Source organism: Rhinatrema bivittatum, chromosome 1 (genome assembly GCF_901001135.1).
Source record: "Rhinatrema bivittatum chromosome 1, aRhiBiv1.1, whole genome shotgun sequence".
Lineage (NCBI taxonomy): Eukaryota > Metazoa > Chordata > Amphibia > Gymnophiona > Rhinatrematidae > Rhinatrema > Rhinatrema bivittatum.
In genome coordinates this window covers 500,311,658-500,335,492 of record NC_042615.1, presented here as the reverse complement: position 1 = coordinate 500,335,492, position 23,835 = coordinate 500,311,658, and the positions used below count along the sequence as shown (strand labels likewise).

General features: G+C 45.5%; 1 protein-coding gene across 1 annotated transcript; it reads left to right on the top strand.

Moving 5' to 3' along the window:
• The first annotated feature begins 4,516 nt into the window (after positions 1 to 4,516).
• On the top strand, positions 4,517 to 19,036 carry NAA10 (N(alpha)-acetyltransferase 10, NatA catalytic subunit). Its single transcript, XM_029609622.1, has 8 exons — positions 4,517 to 4,674; positions 8,642 to 8,740; positions 14,583 to 14,641; positions 14,946 to 14,991; positions 15,702 to 15,817; positions 16,081 to 16,125; positions 16,285 to 16,369; positions 18,689 to 19,036. The coding sequence occupies exons 1-8, from the start codon at positions 4,654 to 4,656 to the stop codon at positions 18,923 to 18,925; spliced, it is 708 nt and encodes a 235-aa protein (XP_029465482.1). The 5' UTR covers positions 4,517 to 4,653; the 3' UTR covers positions 18,926 to 19,036.
• The last annotated feature ends 4,799 nt before the right edge of the window (positions 19,037 to 23,835 follow it).

The following is a 23,835-nucleotide window of genomic DNA, read 5'->3' as shown; positions in this document are numbered from 1 at the left end:
CAGACATGAGGGAGCTTGTGGTAGGCCCCTTTGGACTTGGCTGATTAAAGGCACAGGGACTCATAAGCTTGTGGCATCTGGAAAATTCTGAAGTAAAATAGTCAACCTTTCAGTTATGCTGGGTGATGCCACCACTGCTGGGACAAAGGAGGCGGCTTCCCTTTCTGTATGATACATGTTCTTCAGAAGAAACCGTTGGCCTCTCCTGTATCCTTGAAGAAGGACCCCCCCCCCCCCCACACACACACACACACACACACACACACACACTTAATAAATTGATCTTTGGTCTCATCTGTTATCCGGCCCAGTACACCCAGCTTCACACAGGCGCAGTGTCCCATCTGTTAAGCGGTACAGTACCCTCACTTCCAAAGAGGAAAACTATATCTGATCCATTATCTGACACACTATTCCCAGCTCCTCAGACTGTCTAAAGTTACTAACTTTTAAAAGAGAAAAAAGCGCCACCTAATCCTCCCTCATCCCCACCCCTTCTACAACCAACTGCTCCACCCCAAATCCATGCTCCATATCCCAAAGACTCCCATCCCATACCCATGATCCTTGATTTCCCAAGCAGGCTCCCCCCCCACACCAAACATTTTCTAGGCCATAGCCCCCCTAATACATTCTTCGGACCCTGCAAGCCACATCAAGGTTAGGACATGCAGGTGCTTACAACCCTTCAGTCCCATAAGGCTGCAGCCCCCTCCTCTATAGTAGAAGGTGGCAAATTTTTCTTATGTTCCATTCTCATATTTTTGCCACCCTAGGCCTGCAAAAAGCCTCCCCTCTACCCATGATCCATCTCTCAGATAGCCCTCCACCGTAGGTATCCCCAGAACCCCCTCAAACATGATATCCCAGGGGAAATTCCTCCCCCATCCATCCACATCCCTGGACTCCCAGAGCAGCCCCTAAAGCCCCAATACATGAAACATGGAGTGGAGAAGTAGCCTAATGGCGAACCAGGGAAACAAGGGTTCAAATCCTGCTGCCATTTCTTGTAACCTTGGGCAAGTCACTTCATTCTCCATTGCCTCAGATACAAATTTAGATTGTGAGCCCCCTGGAGAGAGGGAAATACATATAGAACCTCAATGTAATCCACTTTTATATTCCACCTTTCTGACATTTCAATCAATCAATAAATGTAAATGATAAAATCCTCTCTCTATTTGAGCCATTCTTCAGACAGATGCATTACTTGTGGCTAGGTGGGTTGGCTCAGAACTGTGCTGTTCCTGTACGGATGCCCGTGGTGTGATGCTCGGGAGTTTCAGTTGGCAGGATTCAACTGTCTTTGCATGGCAGTGGCATGATCTCCTCGGGTCTGGGACTGGTAGGCAGGCTCATGCAAAACTTGAAGCTATGTGTGCACCAGCACTTACCTTCTTCATGTGCTCCTCCTCTGTGGAACCACAACACTCTGTAACGTGATAGAGGAAAGACCAACTGCCATTAACATCGGCCCCTGTCCATAGCAAACAGCACGGTGATGCCGTCCTGCCCACCCTAAAAACTTTAGCCTTCAGACATGCCAGCTTTTTTAGCAGCCAGCTTTAAACTTCTGCTAGCAGCTGGCCTGGGCACTGAAAAACTGGCCAGGCTGGCTGAAAACCAATTAGTTGGCAACCCTAAGTGCATCCCATCTGTTATTGTCACAAAACTCCCGTTTCCACAAAGCAGCAGCACCCTCTCATCTCCAGACAGAATCAGTATGTCCTATCTGTTCTCTAGCTCAGCATAGCCACCTCCAGAGAGCAGTAGTGTCCCTTCTGTTATTTGTCTTGTCTGGGTCTCGACTAGATTGTAAGATCCATGGAGCAGGTACTGTCTATTTTATGCACTTGTATAGTGATGAATATGCCTAATAGCACTATAAAAATGTTTAGAAATAGTTGAAGTAGTAGCTTTATAAATAAACATAGATGTCAGCTCTGTGGGTGCTGTAACAGAGCTTTGAGGGGAGATAGACCTGTTGGTGGTGAAGAAGCAGAAAGATAACAGCATAGTAAGACTGAATTGATCAAACCTTTGGAAATAGTCAAGACTGTAGGAATTTTAAAATAAGCGAAAATGCTAAAGTATATCAAAGGCCTGCATTAAGTTCTGTGACTGCTTTCTGGGCTCATATGACCTTCAAGAAAACGATATTAGCATAAGAGATGTAACCAATTCGAAAAATATGCTTACAAAGAAACTAACTCATTGTGCATATTTGAGGGAGGTGAAGTAGGTAATCTCTTGTAGCTGAGTTCCCCTGGAGCTTTTACTTTTGTCTTACACTCTTATTGCAAATCCTCATTGCTCTTAAGATACCATACTAATACAGATTTTTCTCTTTGCTAGCTAGTATTGCTTATTTCAGTGCCTGCAACAGTGCTTGAGCTCCCCCTACTTTCTTGTATCTCATTCCCAGGGATAAACACGGGCTTTCCCAAGTCTATCTGGCTAATAACTAACAGGTCGATACAGTAACGTTCAGTTAAAGATTCCCCGTCTGTAACGTGCTGGGAGCGCACAATACAGACGAGTAAGGCGGTCCAGCAATACAGTCTCCAGTTTCACACGTCCTTAGCGCTTCCTAAAATAAACACATAACCCTTTCCGCACCCAGCATGTAAATGAATGAAAAAGCTGTATAATGAAGGAATTAGCTATTCCCCTCCGATACTGTAATGGGCGCTGATATTATCTCCTCAGTAACCCGCTGTTCTGCCGCGGCCTTAACGTGCTAGTTTACCGCCTCCCCCTAGTAGGAGTTAGTGTAGTGTAGTGTAAAAAACATTGTTTACCCGCCCTGGTCCCCGGTCCAGCCATCCGGTGTAGCCCCAGTCCGGTCTCCTGCAGCCCCGTCCTGTCCCCTCCTCCTGAAGCAAAAAAAAAAAACGAAAAAGTAGCAAGGCTCGGGCCTGCTACGGTAGTCCCTTCTCCCTTCCTCCCGATTTCGCGGGTAAGCGGCAGCGGGGGGGGGGGCAGCGGGATCCGGGGGCAGCAGCGGCAGCGGGGGGGGGGGGGGGGGGCAGCAAAGAAGCAAAAAAAGCAGCATCCGGGATCCGGGGGCAGCAGCAGCAGCGGGGGGGCAGCGGGATCCGGGGGGGGGGGGGGGGCAGCAAAGAAGCAAAAAAAGCGGCATCCGGGATCTGGGGGCAGCAGGGGCAGCGGGATCCGGGGGCGGCAGCGAGATCCGGGGGGCGAGTAGGAGGTGGCGTGTTCGGGCGGGTAGGTGGCAAAAAAAGATGGCCGCCTGCAAGGGGGGAAGCGTGCAATTGGCCGCCAAACGTCGTGACGTCACGTCTTCAGCGGCCAATTGCACGCTTTCCCCGTGCAGGCGGCCATCTTTTCTTGCCACCTACCCGCCCGCCCGATCGAACACGCCGGATCTCGCTGCCCCCCCCCCGGATTCCGGATGCCGCTTTTTTTGCTTCTTTGCTGCCCCCCCCCACCCACTGCCGCTGCTGCCCCCGGATCCCGCTGCCGCTGCTGCCCCCGGATCCCGGATGCCGCTTTTTTTGCTTCTCGCTGCTGCCGCCCCTGGATCCTGCTGCCGCTGCCGGACCCCCCGGATCCCGCTGCCGCTGCTACCTACCCACCGCTCCCGGATCCTGCTGCCGCCCCGGATCCCGCTGCCCCCCCCGCTGCCGCTGCTGCCCCCGGATCCCGGATGCCGCTTTTTTTGCTTCTCGCCGCCGCCTGCCCGCCCGCCCACCGGCCGCCTGGACCCACGGCCCTCCGACAGGTATTTAAAAAAAAATTTTATTTTTATATAACACACAGGTTTTTGTTTTTTTGTTTTTTTACACTTTTTACACTTCCTGGTGCCTGTCATTTCAAATGTCATTTGAAATGACAGGTACCAGCGCACCCAGGTTACTGTATAGGCGCTGTATTAAGCGCCTATACAGTAAAATGGGTTGCGCGTGCATAACCCTTCCCTAACGCTTCACAGCCTCGGCATGCATTTGCATGCACTTAGAAGACAGTATCAGGCGCTAGGTCTAGAGAACTGTGCGTGCGGGGAGGAAGGGTGCGCCTGACACTGCCGCACTGTTTTTACCGCGGCCTTACTGTATCGACCCGTTAGGAAGGGTAATTTGTATTGAATTTAGCATCCCCAATCATTTAAAAAAAAAAACAAAAAAAAAACTTAGCTCCTGTGTAAATAAATACAATAGCATAAACCTCTACATCCAAATGAGCACTGCAAGCAATGACACAATATGAGTTCAACAACCACTAAAAGGCATTTAAGGTAAAAACATAAAACTCAATCGTAAGAAATATTGGATGTGAAATATTTGGGGCCATTTCTTTTTAGGGTCTTTAAAACCACGTTGAATTTCTTTTTATAGGAAAGGACGAAATGGCCAGTTTTATTTTAGACCCAAAAAAACCAGACATTGGTAGACGGTCACGTGAACCTACCTGTTCGCCAGGTTGCGGTGGCCATCTTTGAAATGGGCAAGCAGAAGTTTAAGTTATCGAAGGACATAAGTACTAATAAGGAAGGACCCACATGATGCGTCTTGGCAGCCATCTTTGAAGCGGGCAGTAAACCGGGCATTACCGCGGCGCGTGGTATCCTCTCCTCTTGTGTGTTCCTCGTTCCGGTTTCTTTCCTCGGGTTTCTTCTACAGCGCTGGCGCTATGAATATCCGCAATGCCCGGGTGAGACAGGACCGAAAGGGAGTTGGAGGGGAGAGTAGGCCGCGAGTCCCTGGGCTCGCTTAGCGGTGGCTGGGGGAGGGAGCGGGCATCTTGTCCTCACTCACTAGTTTATGTCCCTGCTTCCGTGGCCTCCTCGCTTCTTCCTAACCCGGTGTTTTATTTTTCTTTATTGTATTAATATATATGTATATAGCATATGAATGTAAACATCCATAACTTTTAAGTTGACTGTTATATTCATTTTTAATAAGTAGACTTTGTCCACTGTAGAATATAAATGAAAACGTCGTATTCGTATTTTTTAGAGTGCATAATGGAAATATAAACATTTTCTGTATGTTTTTATTGTTTTTTATTTATATGTGATTTCTTCAAGCAGGCTCATGGTACTTAGGGTCGGGAGTTTGGGGCTTTTTTTTTTTTTTTAATTTACCTAACTCCCAGCTCACTGTGGGATTTGTAATCCTTTTTTTAAAAAAAATGTAGACACAGGACTCCCAGTAGCAGAATGCACCGGGGGTTCAAAAAATACAGGACTGGTTTATAGTCTCTTTGCAGGAAATAGGTCACTAGTCGACTTTACAGTTTCACCTCATACTCTGAGAAATGAAGATAAATTGTGGGGGAAGTGCCCTGAATAATGAGAAGTCCAGCAATAAATAGAACATGATGACATAGAAGGACTGTAAGGCCCATATAGTCTGCCCAGTTTTCTACCTGCTGCAGTGCTTAGAACAGGGCTGCCTAAACCTGTCCTGCTAACCCAGCGTTTCAGTTTATGGGGCTGATGCAAAAAAGTGCACCCAGCCTAGTGAACAAGTTTACACACGGTTAGATGCGTGTTTTGGACGTGCTAGACTAGCACCTGATGCAGTAAGGAGATTATCACTTCCAAAACACGCCCCCAAACAAATGAATAGCTTCGTCATTTTTCGGTAGGTCTGTCCTTTCATCCCCGACAGCCCAAGAAAGGAGCAGGCTCAGGTGGTGGATCTTCCCAAGCTTCCCAATGAAGGTTTGCAGACCTACCTTCTGGAACAGGAAATACAGGGATGTCTCTCTCTGTTTTATCAGAGGTGGGTCTAGATCATGTTGGACCAGTGGGTCCTGGATGTGATATGAGAAGGGTATGCACTGGACATGTTCATGATGTCCCCATACCACTCCCCGCAGAAGAAGCAGGCAGTGGAGTTCATGCTTCAAAGGCTCCTCAGACTGAGGACTGTGGTTCTGGTGCCCACGTCTCAAGAAAGTAGTTTGTTGCACCCAAGAAGGAGGACTCCTTTCGTCCCATCCTGGATCTCAAGAGGGTCAACCATCACTTGAAGGTGACTCATTTTCGTATAGAAACCTTATGCTCTGTGATAATGGTGGTGCAGTCGGGGGAATTTCTGACCTCCTTGGATCTGTCAGAGGCTTACCTTCATATTCCCATCCGATTGGAACACCAATGCTTTGTGGTGTTGGGGCACCATTATCAATTTTGGGCATTGCCTTTTGGTCTAGCCACCGCTCCCAGAACATTTTTCAAGTTTATGGTAGTAGTAGTAGCGGCGGCCTTGTGAAAAGAAGGAATCCTGGTGCCACCCATATTTGGACGACTGGCTGATTCGAGCTAAGTCTCAGGAAGAGACCTGCCTGGTGACACACAAGGTGATCCCCTTATTGAAGGAGTTTAGTTGGGTGATAGATGCCATTCAGGAATGGGGGGGGGGGGGGGAAGGCTGATGTGCACGGAGCAGGAGAGGGACCTTGGGGTGATAGTGTCTAATGATATGAAGTCTGCGAAACAATGCGACAAGGCGATAGCAAAAGCCAGAAGAATGCTGGGCTGCATAGAGAGAGGAATATCGAGTAAGAAAAGGGAAGTGATTATTCCCTTGTACAGGTCCTTGGTGAGGCCTCACCTGGAGTACTGTGTTCAGTTCTGGAGACCGTATCTACAAAGAGACAAAGACAAGATGGAAGCGGTACAGAGAAGGGCAACCAAGAAGGTGGAGGATCTTCATCGGATGACATACGAGGAGAGATTGAAGAATCTAAATATGTACACCCTGGAGGAAAGGAGGAGCAGGGGTGATATGATTCAGACTTTCAGATACTTGAAAAACTTTAATGATCCAAAGACAACGACAAACCTTTTCCGTCGGAAAAAAATCAGCAGAACCAGAGGTCACGAGCTGAGGCTCCAGGGAGGAAGACTAAGAACCAATGTCAGGAAGTATTTCTTCACGGAAAGGGGGGTGGATGCCTGGAATGCCCTTCCGGAGGAAGTGGTGAAGTCTAAAACTGTGAAAGACTTCAAAGGGGCGTGGGATAAACACTGTGGATCCATCAAGTCTTGTGGGCATAAATATAGAGGAGGCGGTAAAACACTGCACGGAGTGGCAGTAGCCACAGAGGCATTCACGGAGCGGGATGCCAGTGGCCAGTAGTTGGTGTTCCACCTTCAGGCAGCAAAACACTGCACGGAGCGGCAGTAGCCACAGAGGCATTCACGGAGCGGGATGCCAGTGGCCAGTGGTTTGTGTTCCACCTTCACGGAGCGGAAGGATGGAGGGCTGCCATCTCCAAAAAAACAAAAAAAACAAAACAACCCCCCCCCCCCCAAAACAAACAAACAAACAAAACAGAGGTGGGTAAGAGTATGGGGCAGGGGTGTGGCCACTTGTTGCGGCGGTTGCTACCCCTGATTGAGCTGGATGTTCACTGGGATGTGGATACGGCGCTGCTCCCTGCATTGGTGGAGGGGTGGAAGGGAATTGGGGCCGGAGGGTGCTGGAAGCCAATAGTGACGGGTGGGAGGGAGAAAAAAGTGGGGGGGGGGGAAGATAAAAAAAAAAATGGATAAACTGCGTAGCTTACTGGGCAGACTGGATGGGCCGTTTGGTCTTCTTCTGCCGTCATTTCTATGTTTCTATATGTTTCTATGATTGATCTGGAATGGAACGCCCCAAATGTATGACTTAACACTTCTTTTTCATTGAATCTTAATTGCTAAGCACTTGATCACTTCTTATTTTGTCTAGTCATTCAGGAATGTCCACTCTTGCAGATCTTGGTTTCATCTGCAAAAAGAAAAACTTGTCTTAGCAGCTCCTCTGCAATATCGCTCACAAAAATACTGAACAGAACTAGCCCTAGGGCTGATCCTTGAGACATGCTGTTAACATCCTTTCTTTCTGGGAGTAAACTCCATTTATTGCTAACCACTGTCTGTCACTCAATTTGTTTCTATCCCAAGAGCTTACATACTAAAGGTTTTTCACCCGTTTTGTGTCTCTGGAAAGAAAAGACTGCTTGATTATCCCTACCACACCCCAAGCTGTCAAGTTTATTTATGGGGGATGATCTCAATTATTTTTTATTTTTTTAAATCCCATTATACCACATTTGAAATGGTTAGAATTGGGATTCAAACATTTGGGTGGAAGGTGTAACCTCTCATGCCCACTGCTGTCAGAAGGGGTGGGCAAGATGAGCACCTGTCTTGGGTGCCAAGCCTTCAAAATCAGTAAAATAGAATTAAGTTCTTGCATGGCCATGCCATCAGAAAAGGACGTTCCCCCCCTTCCTTGGCCAGCTCTGACATTGGAGGGCAATTCCCCTACTTCTGTCAGGGGTACAGTTTTGCCCACTGACAGTACTGCCTACTTACGAACCTGAGGAAGAGACAGGGGGCTGGCTGTAATCCCAGTTTTAAAGGAGAGAAGCTCTACAAGGAATAGAACATGTGTAGGGAGAGTGTAATCCCCACACCTTAGCTGTAAGCAGGAGGGAATTAGGAGCTGCAGTATCGGGCGTGATAAAGAGAAGTCTTGCAAGAAATAGGAAAAATAGCAGCAGTTAATCTGACAGAACAGCATTGAGTGTAAAGATTTTTTTTTTGATTGGAAGATTCCCCTTGGATGTGTTTGCCTTGTTTCGGCATCTGATCTGTGCTCTCTTCACTCTCTTTTTTTTGCAGCCGGAAGATCTTATGAATATGCAGCACTGTAACCTCTTGTGTTTGCCCGAGAATTATCAGATGAAATATTACTTCTACCATGGTCTGTCGTGGCCTCAGGTGAGACAAAATACAAATGACAGCGAGTGACTTTCCTTCTGTCCCTCCCTCTCTTCTCTTGTCTGCTCAACACCTCCAGAGTCTGTCTTGCAAAGTTTCACCTCTAAGTTTTTTGTTTAATATCTTGACTGTTTTGTTCTCCAGGCTCTTGATCTAAAGCTTTATCTTAATTTTCAGGTAGCAAGGGGATCTGGATGGCAAAATCTTTTCTGCCATCACAAATAACATATTTTGTTTTTTCAGAAAGATGCCCTTGCTCCTTCTTACCTCATTTCCTAAGTCAGAGCCTGCCCCACCCCATTTAGCAGCCCTAAACCTTATTTTCCCATACATAAGCAAGCTGAATTAGCCATGCTCTCTGGGATGTTGTCCTGGGCAGCCCGATGTGGAATCCTCTCAAAAGTATACAGAGCTGTGCTCTGTGCACCTGCGCAGCTGTTCCCGCGTGATTCCCCTCCCCCTGTTCAGTTTTTGTTTCTCCTGCGCAGCTTACAGTTGCGCTCGTCTTCTCTCACGCCTATTTTTGTCTTCAACTTTCTCTTTTACACATATTAGTGAACCCCAAAAAGCACTTTTAAGGGCTAATATGCCTCTGAGAATACCCGGATTCAAATTCTGCCAATGTAGCAAAATTATGTTTGTCACAGACGGTCATAATTATTGCTACATTTGCTTAGGGCCAGATCATGACCAGACATCCTGCAGGGACTGCGGCAAGATGTCCCGGCAGGCCCAAAGGCAGAGGGCAGAAAAAATGAGGAAATTGAGGGGGCGACCCGTCTGGATCATATGTCCCGACCCACTGATCGACACAGTCACTACCAGTGGAAAAGAAGAAAAAGTCTATAACATCTAGAAGATCTTCTTCGCTGGAACCTTGGCCAAAAAGAAAGTGTTCTGAGGATACCATCAAGGATTTGAAGGGTTTGGGTGTTAAAAACCTAAAAGACCCTAATACCTCCAAAAAACCTTAGGGAGGAGCGTCGGAGGCAATAAGTGCCAGTCAGGGCAAAGACCAAGGGAAAGCGCATGACTCACTGAGTTGATCGGTGTAAGAAGTTCACTCGACGCTTGAAGTGTCTTTCCCGTTGATAGCAGGGCTGAATTAGCCATGCTGTCATGGGAACTATCCATCAGGGCCCGGGAGGCGGAGCTTGTTAAGCAGAGGTCAGAATTTTGTTTCCTCTGCGGCTGCGCGTGTGTTCCCGCGCAGAAAGTAACAGATTCTCCTCAGTCTGTTTCCTTCCGCGCGTGGGATCGCACGCAGAGCTCATCTCTCCTCAGGATGTCGAAGAAACAAGGACATCCCTCTGGATTCAAGCCTTGTCCGTGTGGTAGAATCATGTCATTCACAGACGGACACGATCTATGCTACCGCTGCCTCGGCCCACAACACATTCAGGCCGACTGTGATAAGTGCAGCTGGATGTCTCCGAGGGCCCGAAGGCAGAGGGCCCAGAAGATTCAAGACCTCCAACGGGCGGTAGGTGGCTCCTATGCCCATCCCCCTCCGAATCCCATTCCTCGCCGGGGCCGACTAAAATATCTGCCCCAGCAGCGAGAAGAGCGGTCTCTTTAGACTCCAAGCTCTCCAGGCCTGGAGAGTCGTTGGAAAGAGGGAGGGATTCGACCGTAGCATCGCACCTGATGGGAAGTGGCTCCCAGGGATCTGGCCCGCTGACACAGGGGCATGGAGCCGGAAGAAAACGGCACCGGGAACATTCACTGCATCAATCGACGTCGACCACGACTCGCACAGATCGAAGCATCACCCGAAGCGGACGCAAGCGCTGTCGACGCCGGAGCGCACACCGAAGCCGACGCAGCATGCGCCGACGACAGAGCACGAATCGAGGCGGAAGCAGTTGGCGTCGAACCTGAAGCAACCTGCTTCGGGAGAACAAAGACCTGTGGCGGCAACGAAGCAAAAGGAGTCGAGGCAAGAACAACTGGTGCCGAGAGGAGTACAACCAATGCCAACACCAACTTATTCATAGCCTTCGACGCAACCGAAGCATCGATCGGCACCTTCGACTCCCCAATCGACACCACGAACACATAAGTCGACGCATAAGCTTAAGAAGCGACATTCCTCCAGACACTCAACCTCTCTGAAATCAACGCCACAACGAAAACGACATAAGACGTACCGCCCAAGGGAACATGGCCCCTCTAAACGAGATAGGGACCGTACTCAATCCAAAAGTCAAATGTCGGTCAGGGATTATTCAGAGTTGTCTTCATCACCTCATGCCAGGACCTCAAGACATTCCACTACATCGGGGAGGGATGTGGTCAGTATTTCATCTTCCAGACTATATTCTTCCACGTCTTCACGCTTATCTATACAGGCAGGAGCACGCCAAATCCCTGTCTGGAACCGATAAACCACAGGATAAAGGTGATCAGATTCCAGGACCCAGTACATCACCAGTAAGGCCTGATTCACATGAGACCCCAGTCCCTCCAGCTGTGGTCCCACGTCTGAGGATGCCTCCACTGGCGAAACAGGCTTTCTCTCATTTATCTGATGCTTTATCAGGCTTCTTTAACTCTCTTCAATCTTCCTTTCATTTACTGGATGCTTCCTCACCTAGTTCCCCAGAACCACAAGGTCAGGAAGAGAATCCGACACAACCAGAGCCTTTACCAAAACCATTGGTACATGACACGCCTGTTCCCGAACACCCATCACTGGGAGCTTCTCCTTCGTCTCACTCAACAATCTCTTCCTCAACAGGCTACCCTTCAGATCCGCCGGATCAACCACAGGAGCCTTATTCTCCTCCTGAGGATCTATCGTATCCTAAGTTCTTAGATAAACTTGGCACCATCCTTCATTTAGAAGTGCAAAAGTTACCTAACCCAAGATCGGAAACACTTGGTCTCCTAAAAATCTTTGAAACTCCGGGGGAACCAGCATCACTACTCCCACAGGAGGTACTGGACACGGTACTTAAGAAGTCATGGGAAACCCCACATACTTTGTCTGCGGTTTCGTGAAAGACCGATCTTAAATTCTGAATGCCAAAAGCATCTTGTTATACAGTGCCCAACTTCCACACACATCCATCGTGGTGGAATCTGCGATGCAACGCTCAAAGAGATCGAAGTCTCACACCTCCTATCCTCCTGGAAAGGATAATCGTACTCTAGACTAATTTGGCCAAAAAATTTACCAAAATTCTATGCTAGCAGCACGAATATACACACACCAATTCTACATGGTCCAATACATGTACGAATATATTCAGGCGACTAAAGGTCTGCTTTCTTCCACAGTACAACCAATTCCTCAATACATCCAAGACATGGAGGAATGCTCCAGACACCTCCTGCGGGCTGTTTACGAGGGCTTTGAAACCTCATCGAGAGCTTCCGCTACAGGGCTGTCAGGTCGACGGGTAGCCTGGCTTAGAGCTAGAGCTATTAGGGAAGACCTTCATGACAAGCTTGCGAATTTGCCCTGTACAGGGGACAACCTCTTTGGCGAACGATTCCAAACTACTGTCACCCAACCGAAGGAGCAGGCTGTAGCGGTACAGTCGTTAACAACCCCGTCGCCATTTTCCTCTTCACACCGATACTTCAGTAACAATCGCCGCCAACCCTTTGCTCGACGGTCATATCGTTCTTTTCAACCTTATCGGCAACCATCATACCCTCAATATTAAAGACAGCAAACGCCTCAACAACCAACACAAAATAGAAGAGGGAAACCGAGGGCCCAACGGCAGCAAAACAGCAACTGGCGGCCCCGATAAAATCCACATAGTCTTTTTGAATCCTCAGCCACCACTACTACAGCAAGCACCCCCGGGCAGACTTCAACAATGCCTACAGGCGTGGGAATCGATCACTTCAGACCAGTGGGTACTAGAGATACTAAAGCAAGGATACCAACTCCAATTTACCACAAAACCCCTTCTCCCTCATATACAACATCAGTTGATACGAAAGAATCACCCTCAACTCGGCCAAGAGGTCTCCATACTTCTTCAACAGCAAGCAATCCGAGTTGTACCACGCAGGGTTTTACTCCCCATATTTCCTCATTCCAAAGAAATCGGGAGGACTTCGTCCAATCCTGGATCTCCGGGACTTAATCAAGTATCTGGTCAAGGAGAAGTTCAAAATGGTGTCCCTAAAGTCCATTCTTCCTTTGCTACAACCAAACAATTGGATGTGCTCAATAGACTTGAAGGATGCCTATACACATATTCCTATCCACCCATCCTTGTGGCATTACCTCTGCTTTCAATACAAGCAACAACATTACCAATACAAAGTTCTCCCCTTTGGACTCTCTGCGGTGCCCAGAGTCTTTACCAAGTGTATGGTAGTAGTGGTGGCTCACGTCAGAAAGGGATGACAATCTTTCCATATCTGGACGGCTGGCTCATAGTAGCTTCGAGCCCACAAATATTGATACAACACCTTCAACAGTTGATAGAGTATCTGAACGCTCTGGGTTTAATAATCAGTTATCACAAATCGAACTTGAAATCCACTTAAATTCTTCAATTCATTGGTGCTCGACTAGACACGATATGCCACAAAGCATTTCTACCGGAAGACAGAAAACTCGAAATGCGTCGCCTCCTCCGAATTCTTCTCGGCACGTCAAATATTAACGGTGTTGGGTCATATGGCAGCAGCCATTTTCACGGTTTCCAATACCAGACTTCACATGCGTCTTCTACAGTGGAGGTTGAAGAGACAGTGGAATCAATATTCGCAACCATTGCACAACCGCCTAATACTCACTGCGGAGATGGCACAGGACATCAGTTGGTGGCTCAAGAAATCTACCATCTCCAAGGGAGCATTGTTCAGCCCACCTCCTCACAATGCAGTTCTAACCACAGATGCATCTCGCAAGGGTTGGGGAGCCCACCTAGACCTCTTGGAAACTCAAGGTCTATGGTCCCCATCCGAACAACACTTGCAGATCAACCTATTAGAGCTTCAGGCGATCAGGAACGCCCTTCAAGCATTCCACTTCCATCTACGGGATCGCAGAGTGATGGTCTATACGGACAACCAAGTGGCGATGTTTTACATAAACAAACAAGGAGGGTCCGATTCATGGTCCCTTTGTCAGGAAACCCTGCTGATCTTCCAATTAGCACATCAAGCTTGCTTTTGTGCATCTGTAAACCTGATTTGTTTTCATAACCCTGGCATACTCTAGTCTAGGGCTTCCCAAACTTGTCCTGCTGACCCCACAGCCAGTTTTAAGATATCCATTTTGAATATATATAAGATAAATTTGCATGCAATGGAGACCCAGCATCTGTAAATATATCGCATGCATATTCTCTGTGGATATCCTAAAAACCTGATTGGCTTTTGGAGTCACCAAGACATGTTTGTGAAACTTTGCTCTACTCCTTCCTACACAAATACAGTGCCTTATGTTTTGCTGGCATGTTATAAACTGGCAGTAGTAATTACTGTGCAGAAACTGACTTGAGGCCAGAACCTGAGGTATCTATGGAAAAAGAGAGGCTTCTGAATTCAAATTCCAGCTTTTCTTTGATAAAATTACATTTTTATTTTACATTTGCTGTGGGTGATGTTGAGGCCCTCTTTAAGGGTCTGTGAGGATGCTTCAGTACAAATGCTGTTATTTATTGCCTGAGGGAGAGCTTGTTTCTAACTGAGTCTGGGGACTTCTTTCCTGAAATATGCAGGGACTTAGGACTTTGGTGATACTGAACTGAAAAATATTTGGCTATCGGGACTGGCTGCAAAGTTTTTCTTCCTCCTTTGAGGGTAGGCTTGCTGCCTTTCTTGCTTGCCAGTAAGTTCTGCCTCTTTCTCTCCCCTCTTCCTGTAGCTCTCGTATATTGCTGAAGATGAAAATGGGAAGATCGTGGGCTATGTCCTAGCTAAGATGTAAGTCACCCTCCCATACTCTCCCCACAGCATACCTCTGTGTCACCTGCTTAACTCTCTTCAGGATGAAGAGTGCTGTAGGTATAGAAAATTGTGCCTTGTGCAGCAAACCATGTGCTGTATAATCAAAATGACCTTTAAAATGCTCAGGATTTCTTTGAGCTTAAAATAGTGCTTTTATTTATCTACAGACATTGTACAAATTATTCAGTGACTGTTGGACTTAAACCCTTCTCTTTTGCCTTACCTTCTCTCCCTTTCCTACTACCCCCTTGCTCCCTGAACCCATCTATCTCTCTGTTAGGGAAGAGGATCCTGATGATGTGCCTCATGGACACATAACCTCACTGGTATGATCCACTATTTATCCTCATTCTCAGTTATTTGTTCCCAGAAATGAAGCTGCTCTACCTCACTGCAGATTCCCTTCTACATGTTTAAAATGTTGTTGGAATCTTGTTACATCATACTCAGTTAAAGTAACTTTTTCCTCTGAGACCTAGTTGATTTCAGCAGAGCTAAAACTATTGCAGGGGGGGTCAGGTTTCCTGCTTGCGGTAATTTTCATGTGAGCCCATGCTGTGATGCCCTTGTAATCTGGCTCGGCTTTTTCTTCCTGTTCTTTTGGGGATACCAGCTCAATTGGAACTGGCCCCAGACGGAGCTGTGGTACCATAAGCCTTCATTTGCAGGTACCTGGGGGGTTTTGTTCCCACTTTTAATCCCTTTGCATCCAGCCCGACCATCTCAACAACAGTCTTCAGGCTGAGAGGCACAGACTGCAGTTCCTTCCATGACCTAGCACAGATGCATCCTTGAGGCGAGTAATTGCTATTGTATGATGGCTGAGAGTTTCTACCCCAGGGGCTGCGAGCACTTCACAACATCCTCAGACCCAGCTGGTCTAAGGAGCAGAAACTAGAGAGAGCATTGTGGGAAGTGATTTCTTTTTTCCTGTATGGCAGGAGCTCCTCTTCGGTGGGAGTGAGGTGAGAGTGGTGAAAGCGCTGATCCCTCCCTTCTCCCTTTGTGTGATTTATCCCTCCCTTCTCTCTCTTAGGCTGTGAAAAGGTCTCACCGCCGGCTGGGGCTGGCCCAGAAGCTCATGGACCAGGCCTCCCGGGCTATGATTGAGAACTTCAGTGCCAAATACGTGTCTTTGCATGTTCGCAAGAGGTAGGCAAAAAGATGGGGGAGATTCTCCAAAAAAGAGAAGCTTTCTGGGGGAGAGGATATTGCATATTCCCCAAGACTCAAAAGTTGGAGGGGATGCTGGTAAGGGATGATTATGAGAGGGGGGGGAACATAGGTGTGTTTATGTAACCTAGTGTCACTTTCTGTCTCTTGCAAGCTGCAATGTAGAACTGATAGCACAAGCCAAGATGCCCACTGCATGATCTATTACTTATTTTAACTTTATTCTCAATGTTTTCTTGTAGTAACCGGGCAGCTCTGCACCTGTATTCCAACACACTCAATTTCCAGTGAGTATCGCACTGTCTGTCTCACCTGCTTCCACTGCGGGCTGAAGGAGAAGTTAATGAATTTCTGTGTCTGGGGAGGCATTGCAAGAGTTTGCCACACACGCAGACCGTGGCACAGGGTACTATTGAAGATTAATCCCGATCTCCTTTCTCGCATAGGATCAGTGAGGTGGAGCCCAAATATTATGCTGACGGTGAGGACGCCTATGCCATGAAGCGCGATCTGACGCAGATGGCGGATGAGGTTGGTTTTTTCCATGCGGGTTACCAGTCCACAGGAAGGAAGGGTCTGTCATATAATGATGCAGATGTCCCCCAGGGCTGAGCTCTCTCGGCAACTCTATTCAACATCAAATGCCCCCCACCCTGTGTAAATTACTATCTGACTTAAGTATTGCCTTCTGCCTGTAGGCAGATGACATTCAGTTTTATATCCCATACCACAAATCCGTTGAAAATGCAAGGCTGACTCTCACGTCATACATGAAGACTATACAACATGAACTGTCTAAACTCAATCTAACTCTAAACACTAAAAAAAAACCTTAAGTCATTCTGTTAAGCAGAAATCTACCTATAGCGACTCCTCAGGCACTTGATCTGGGTAACTTCGATATTATATCCCCCAGACCAAGTACGAGACTTAGGAACTCGTCAATCTGTATACCTGACAATGGATAAGCATGTAAATAAATGAATCAAGTCTGGCTATGCCAAACTGAGCTTACTACATAGACTGAAACCTTTACTGACTCTCGCAGACTTCCGCACGGTCCTGCAGACCCTCATCTTCTCAAACTTAGACTACTGTAACTCTCTGCTATTCAGAGTACCCAACTGTCTTCTAAAAAAAAAACTACAGTTATTACAAAATGCCTCTGCTAGACTCTTAACAGGATCGAGGAAATTTGATCACATCTCACACACTGATAGCTCTTCACTGGCTACCTGTTTAATCCTGTATCAACTACAAAGTCCTAACATTAATACATTCCACCATCCACTCTAACAACTCTGGCTTGATAGGTGTAGCTCTACAATCATACAAGCCACAGAGAGCATTCAGATCTCAAAACAAAGGATTACTAGCTGTGATATCATTATAGAATACTCATCTAACTAAAATAAGAGACTGTATGTTCTCAGTAGCAGGCCCAAAATTATGGAACATTCTGCCTGAATCTCTACGACTGACTCCAGACACAAAGAAATTCAAATGTGACCTAAAAACATGGTAATTTCAAAATGCCTATAACCTAACTTAAAATCATCTGAACTCAGAGCATGCACCCTCAAGGACAATGTCCATTTAAAATATGTTTCTGACCTCTTCCAGTCAATGTACGTGTTGATCTATAATATGTACGACATGTTGTAAACTGTTGTGATCTTTAATTTGGAACAATGGTATATAAAATGGCTAAATAAGTATAAAATATGCCATTTTGCTACCCCTGACACCCACTCAGGGTTACATGGTCGGTCATTTGGAGGATTTTGCCAAACATTGCAGATGTCAAGCCTGCACCTGTGCTCGTGCCCCTACACTGGAATATGCAACCCAAAAACTGTTCTTGCTTGCTTCTGGGCAAGTATCCTGTCCTACAAGCTATCCCTTGGTGGTTTCTAGGGATACTGACCCCCACAAAACCCAGGGATCATATGGTTCTTAGGAATAGCTACGGCAGACTAAACACCAATAGGATCACCCACTTCTGTGGGTCACTGATCAGACACAGGGTTAACAAATAGAAAAAATTATTAAGGAAAAGGAGATACCGTGAACATGAAAAAAATGAAAATGACAGACAGTGAAAGGAACATGGATTTATACAGTTAACACTAATTAGGTTTGGCTGTAATTAGCTAGTTTCTGGGGAAGTTCAGTAACAGTATATGCACAAGAGGCTATGTGAAGCTAGGACAGAATCTTGGCTACAGACTGTGCTGCTGTACTTGCCAGTCAAGATTGGAGAGTTCTTATAAGCTGTCAGCCAGTTCTCTCTGGGCTATTTCTGAGGATCCGTCGTAGGCCAGGGCACAGACTCCCTAACCACTAATAGTGTCTAATATTAACCGTCGTAGAACACCCCTTTCTGCAGGCAATTGAAGGAACTGGCAGTCCAAACCTTATTTGGACATAAAAGAAAGTTCCTAGCTGCCAAAGACTGTAAGACACTGCAGAATCTTTCCCCAATCGAGATAATGCTGACAATGCAGTTTGTAAAGGAAAGAAGTTCTCACGGGACGGAAACAGGTTGCAGGGCATAACAGGGAATCACAATATCACACGCAACCCCCATTTTGCTGTAGAAGGGTAAAGCCTGCGAAGGGCACAGAGGAATCCTCACTGGTTGGGGGGAAAAAGCCAGGGCCAAGCACAGAGGATCCTCAGCTGTGGTGGAGCAAGAGGGGTAAAGCTTGGGTCTTTTATGGGTGTCCTTCCAGCCAGACATGCATAGAGCACCTTTGTTACGTAAGATATTTCCATCAAATGGAAACTCTGTACTTTTTTTTCAGTGACTTTATTTAGCTAATATTTTTGTTTTCAATTCTATTTCAGCAATTAAAAAAACATCTGGAGGCAAAGGAGAAGGGGAAGCCACTGGCTTCCATCGAGAACAGGGCCGAGCACAGATCCAGCCACGCGGGGGACTGCTGCCGAGATGAGAAGTGTGGAGGTGGGGCAGTGGGGACAACAGAGGACAGCGGGGATAGCAAGGACCTGAGTGAGGTCAGCGAGGCTACAGAGAGCACGGACGTTAAAGACAGCTCAGAGGCCTCTGACTCTGCCTCCTAAATAGGTGAGGGAGGGGAGCATGGAGTTGGACATGGGTATCTTACACTCCCTTCATCCACTGGGCGTGTTCTGTAAATCTGTTATTAAAATACATTCACTTTTGGAAAAGTCCTCCAGCATGTTCTTAAATTTGTTTCTCTGGGGTGTAACCTCAATTTTTGAAATTGAGATGTGTGCGTGAAACTGGATTAGTAAGTACAGACTTTACTTTTCATCCCCTGTTTCTTGTTTAGTTTTTTCTGGAGCTGACATTACGTGATGACTCCCCACTCACCCTTGCTTCTCAGCTAAATTGGAACCAGGGCTTGAATTCAGTGTCGTGAGCCTTCATTTGCAACTACCTAAGAATTTTTCCCCTCTTTTATATACCCCCCCCCCCAATAACATATCTAGTCTGGTATTTGCAGTGACAGACAGCTGGGGGCCACAAACAAGGGGCCTACTCTGGAAGTCAGCTGATGGGGAACCTAAGTCTGGCCACTAGGTGATGGATGATGCTCCCTCCCACCCTCTACAACATCCCCAGGGAGCAAAAGACCTGAGCCTGGGAATCAAACCCAGGTCCCTCCAAATGGCAGTGCACACCTGCTACCAAACTGCAGTCCTTTGATTCTTCTGTGAGCAACTGTGTGTCCATTCTCCTTTTGTTATTTCAGCTTCTTCTTTGTATGGTGTTGGTTTAATTTGCAATGATTACATCATAGGTCAATGTACAAGTCTGCAATCCAGCTCCCTGCATGGGAAATGAGTCAAATGTCATAAGATGGCAAGAAGATGCCTCTTATTTTCCACTGGGTGTGTTTCGGAGCACATCTATTGCGATTGAGAGTGCCCCAATCGTTCGGTTATGAGGGGCTTATTTGGAACTGTTGAGTTTTTCCACTATTATCACTATTAAAATCCTCCAAAATGCTGCTGCAAGTCCAAATGGGCTTCTTAGATTTTAATCTTGTTCAAGAAAGGTTCTTCATATCATCATGCAGGGGAATTCTGATGTTCTGATTCAGCTTGGAAAGGAGACTGAAGGTTTTCAAGACCCTCTATATTTTTGGTGGATGAATATGAGAGAGAACTGGAGGCTAACCTGTTGGTGTTAACATTAATGTACCTGAGATTATTCAAATTGCACCCTTTAGTTGTGGGTTTAGAAACTTGGTATGAAAGTTGTGGGCCCATACCAGGGCCTACTATTGTATTGCAGAGTAAACTAGGACTATTTTATTTATTTTGACTGCCTAACCATCATATCACATGTGCTAGTGCCACAGTGCACAAAGTCCTGGAACCCCCAAGATACACCCACTAGATGTCTTGTGAGGCTCACCCTAGCCTTGATTTTATCCCATGTATTTTTAAGAAATCGTGGAAAGGTGAGGCTGTGATCCAGGATACAAGGTCGCGCCTACATATTTTTGATTAACGTTTTATTTTGTCATCACAGAAAGGCACTTTGAGCTCAGTTTTGGCTGTCTAGGTGGAAAACCATTGGGTTTTTTTTTTTTTCAATTGACTGGAATTTGCACTTTTGAAAGTAATCTGCCAGCAACAACATGGCACAAAAAGCTGAAATCTGACAAAAAGAGGTATCAAAAGCTCATGTGTGCAGCATTATTAAGAGGATTCGTTTTGAATGTTCATCGCCATTCTGCATTAACTGAGTGACACAGTAATATGTAACTGTAAACTGAGACAAATATGAGCTGGGAGTTGGTGTTGCAAGGGTTTATGTAGATGGAAACTGCAGTGTTTCAAAAGTAGCAAGAAATAATATCACCTGCCTTATTTCTGCATCCATAATAGATAATAGCAGAAACAGACCAATTGGCCCAGTCTGCACAGTTACTGTGCAGACTGGGCCAATTGGTCCAGTGATATTTCCCAGCTGCCAGCTGGGAAATATCACAGCTGCCAGCTGTGATATTTCCCAGCTGCCAGCTGTAGAAGCTTCACCACTTCTATTATATTGCTTTATTTATTTTACTTGATATTTATTACTTGCTCTACCTAAAAATCCTAGGCAAGGTATAATTTACCTACATAAAAACAATGACATACGATAAACATACAATCATTAATTCCTGCTGTGAGTCCTTGATCAGATAAGCCTTGCCCTTTCCAGCCTGTTTTTTGGTCATAAAATAAATACAATTAGTTATTTAACAAAGTTTGCAGATTAAAAACTGTAAAGATCTAAGGATGGTTCTGTAAAAAGAAACATCCTTAGATTTTTCCTGATGCATTTTGTATCTGTTTATTTATTTATTTTATTTATTATTTTTATATACCGACATTCGATCTGAGATATCACATCGGTTTACATTCAGGTACTGTAGGTATTTCCCTATCCCCAGAGGGCTTACAATGTAAGTTTGTACCTGAGGCAATTCCACACTGCTCGAGTGGAATTCTCTGCCAGACATCTTTGGCCTTGCTGCTGAAAATGTTGTCTCTTGTCTCGCATAAATGCATAGCTGTGAGGAGTTGGGGGACTGTCTCTGTAATATTGCTTCTTGTAAACGCAGCAATCGATTAGTAATATAGATTTTCAGTAATGCACTAGAACTGTGGGGTGCTTTCAAGTTCAAAACTTTTGAAAACTTTATCCTTCATGCAACCAGTTTCTTCATTTTTTTTTTCCTAAAGAGTTTTATTAAAACAAAAAGTTAACAATATTTAACTCCAGTCTTTCATTCTTATTATCATAAAATAAATTCTCTCTTATGTATTTATTATCCAAGTCATTTTTGTTTCTTTTTCATTGGTTAACCATCCAGGTAGATGGAGTATGTTTGGGATGTTACATGCCCAATATCACCTCTTCCAATTCTTCTCACCCTAGCTCCTCTCCTGCCTGAGGGCTGTGTTTAGGAGTGTTGTGTGTTACATCACAGATAAGCACATCTGGCTAGTTGCTGTAGCCTTCTGATGGTCATTTCTGACCCCTCTAATTAATCAAAGCCAACTAATGGTGTAGCCAGGCTGTGAAGGGCCTGGGCTCAGCCCTTAGGCCTAATATAAGGGCTGAACCTAATTTCTCACTCTCCTACCCAATTGCCTTTCCAACCTCCCCTCCCCTATTACATCCAATATCTTCAACACTCTTAGTTTTCACCTGCCTCGTTTTGCCTCATTCTTTCACAAGTTTCTCCATCTCACCTACCACCACCATCTTCCCCCATGTTCCTCGTCCTCCCTAGCTCACCTCAAGTTGCCAGTTTTCTTAAAACTGAACACAAGGGTCAATTATACCATGGATGTTTTTAACCAGTGGTGTTCAGTAATTACAAGAAGTAGAAGCTGCGTCGTGTGCTGTATTAAATTGTGTTGTACATCTGAAACATTAATATGAGAGATGGATGAAGACAAAAAATGCAGTTGGAGTCAGATTAAAAGCAGAAAAATTTGTCCAAATGAAGGAATGCAGATAACAAGAGGCAGAAAGGATGTGCTGTAACAGTATAGATCTGAGGAATCTCCATTGCAAAGATTGGCCATCTCTCAACCCTTGAAATCTATACGTTCATTTAAGATCAGGTATAAGTATAAATTTGGTATAAACATTATCTGATCCATGTTCTTCCCTGAAGATCCCAAAAGAAATAGAGATTGCAGGAATATAGAGAAGTAATGCGAGATCTTATGATGCACATGCCTACAAAATGTCTCAAGAACTCATGAAAAGTTCTAGTACCAAACTGTGCTGATAAGCTGGCAAAAAAAAAAAAAAAAAAAAAAGGATCTGAAGGAAAGATTACCTATGCAAAACTGTGTCAGACCCGAGTGAAGATTCATCATCTGGAGGTGAGGACTGGAGTTCTAAAGTTTAGCGTGTCTCTGCTGCTATAATATTGATTCTAAACTGGAAATTGTGGTGGAAAAGGTGGTGCAGGAACAGGAAGATAAACTAAATGGAAAGGAAGTAAGAGTCTGTGATCTGGAAGATGCTTTGACCAGCTATGGCAGTAAAATTGTGTTGGAGCAAAAACCTAAGGGTCTGGAAGAAAAACAAGAAGACTTGGAAAATCATAACAGAGGAATGTGTGCATTTTAGGCCTCGGTATGGAGGGGGAGGCAAACTGAAGATCGATCATACGCACCTCTGGGACACAATGGCAGGCTTAGAGTGGTTATAGCGCCATAGCACAATTTGAGAAACAACAGCCAGGAGACCTTTCTTTCTTTTTTTTTTTTCTTCAAGGAAAGAGGATTTTTATCTTCCAAGACTTCTCTCAATTGATACAAAAAAGGCATTAGATCTTTATTGAGATAACGTGCCAGTTAAAGCAGAGAGGTTTTATATAAGCTGTGATTTATCGTGCAGAGCAGAAGGCATTTTGATGTTGGATTGGGTGGGAGGGGAGGGAATAATTCAAGGTTACAGGCTTAACACAGAAATCATTTTTACACTTTTTGGTAGGAGAGAAGTGGAACAGAAGCCCTAGATAAGACTGTCAATACCTGGAGACAACAGATTTCAAACCAAAACTTAAGAATCATACTTAGGTTTTCTTACACCAAGAGCTTTATGAAGATTAAAAAATTAAGGTTAAAATTGCATTGCTGTCGGGTTATCACTATTCCAATGAAAAGAATTACAGTTTCTTACAACAGAACACAAAAATTGCCTTTTTTCAGGAAACTCCTATGATTAAGACACAGCACAGTCCACAGAGACTGGCTGGGGTCATTTGATGTCACCTTATAATTCTAAAAGTCATTCATAAAGTACTCCCAGTGCATTTTACTAATTTGGGAAGATTTTATTATTGTGGACACATCATATAGAGTTAATCTGACCATTCAAATGTATATGGTCCCATCTCTTAATCCCAGTGAATTCTTTTCACTTTTTTTTTTTTTTTTTAATATGGCCATATCAGACTTCTTGTTAGGTGGGGACTAGAATGTCT

Coding starts and splice junctions, on each gene's coding strand:
- NAA10 (XM_029609622.1), top strand. CDS start 4,654: ATGAATATCCGCAATGCCCGG. Junction 14,992..15,701: donor ATGGACACATAACCTCACTG/GTATGATCCACT, acceptor TCTCTCTCTTAG/GCTGTGAAAAGGTCTCACCG. Junction 16,370..18,688: donor TGACGCAGATGGCGGATGAG/GTTGGTTTTTTC, acceptor ATTCTATTTCAG/CAATTAAAAAAACATCTGGA.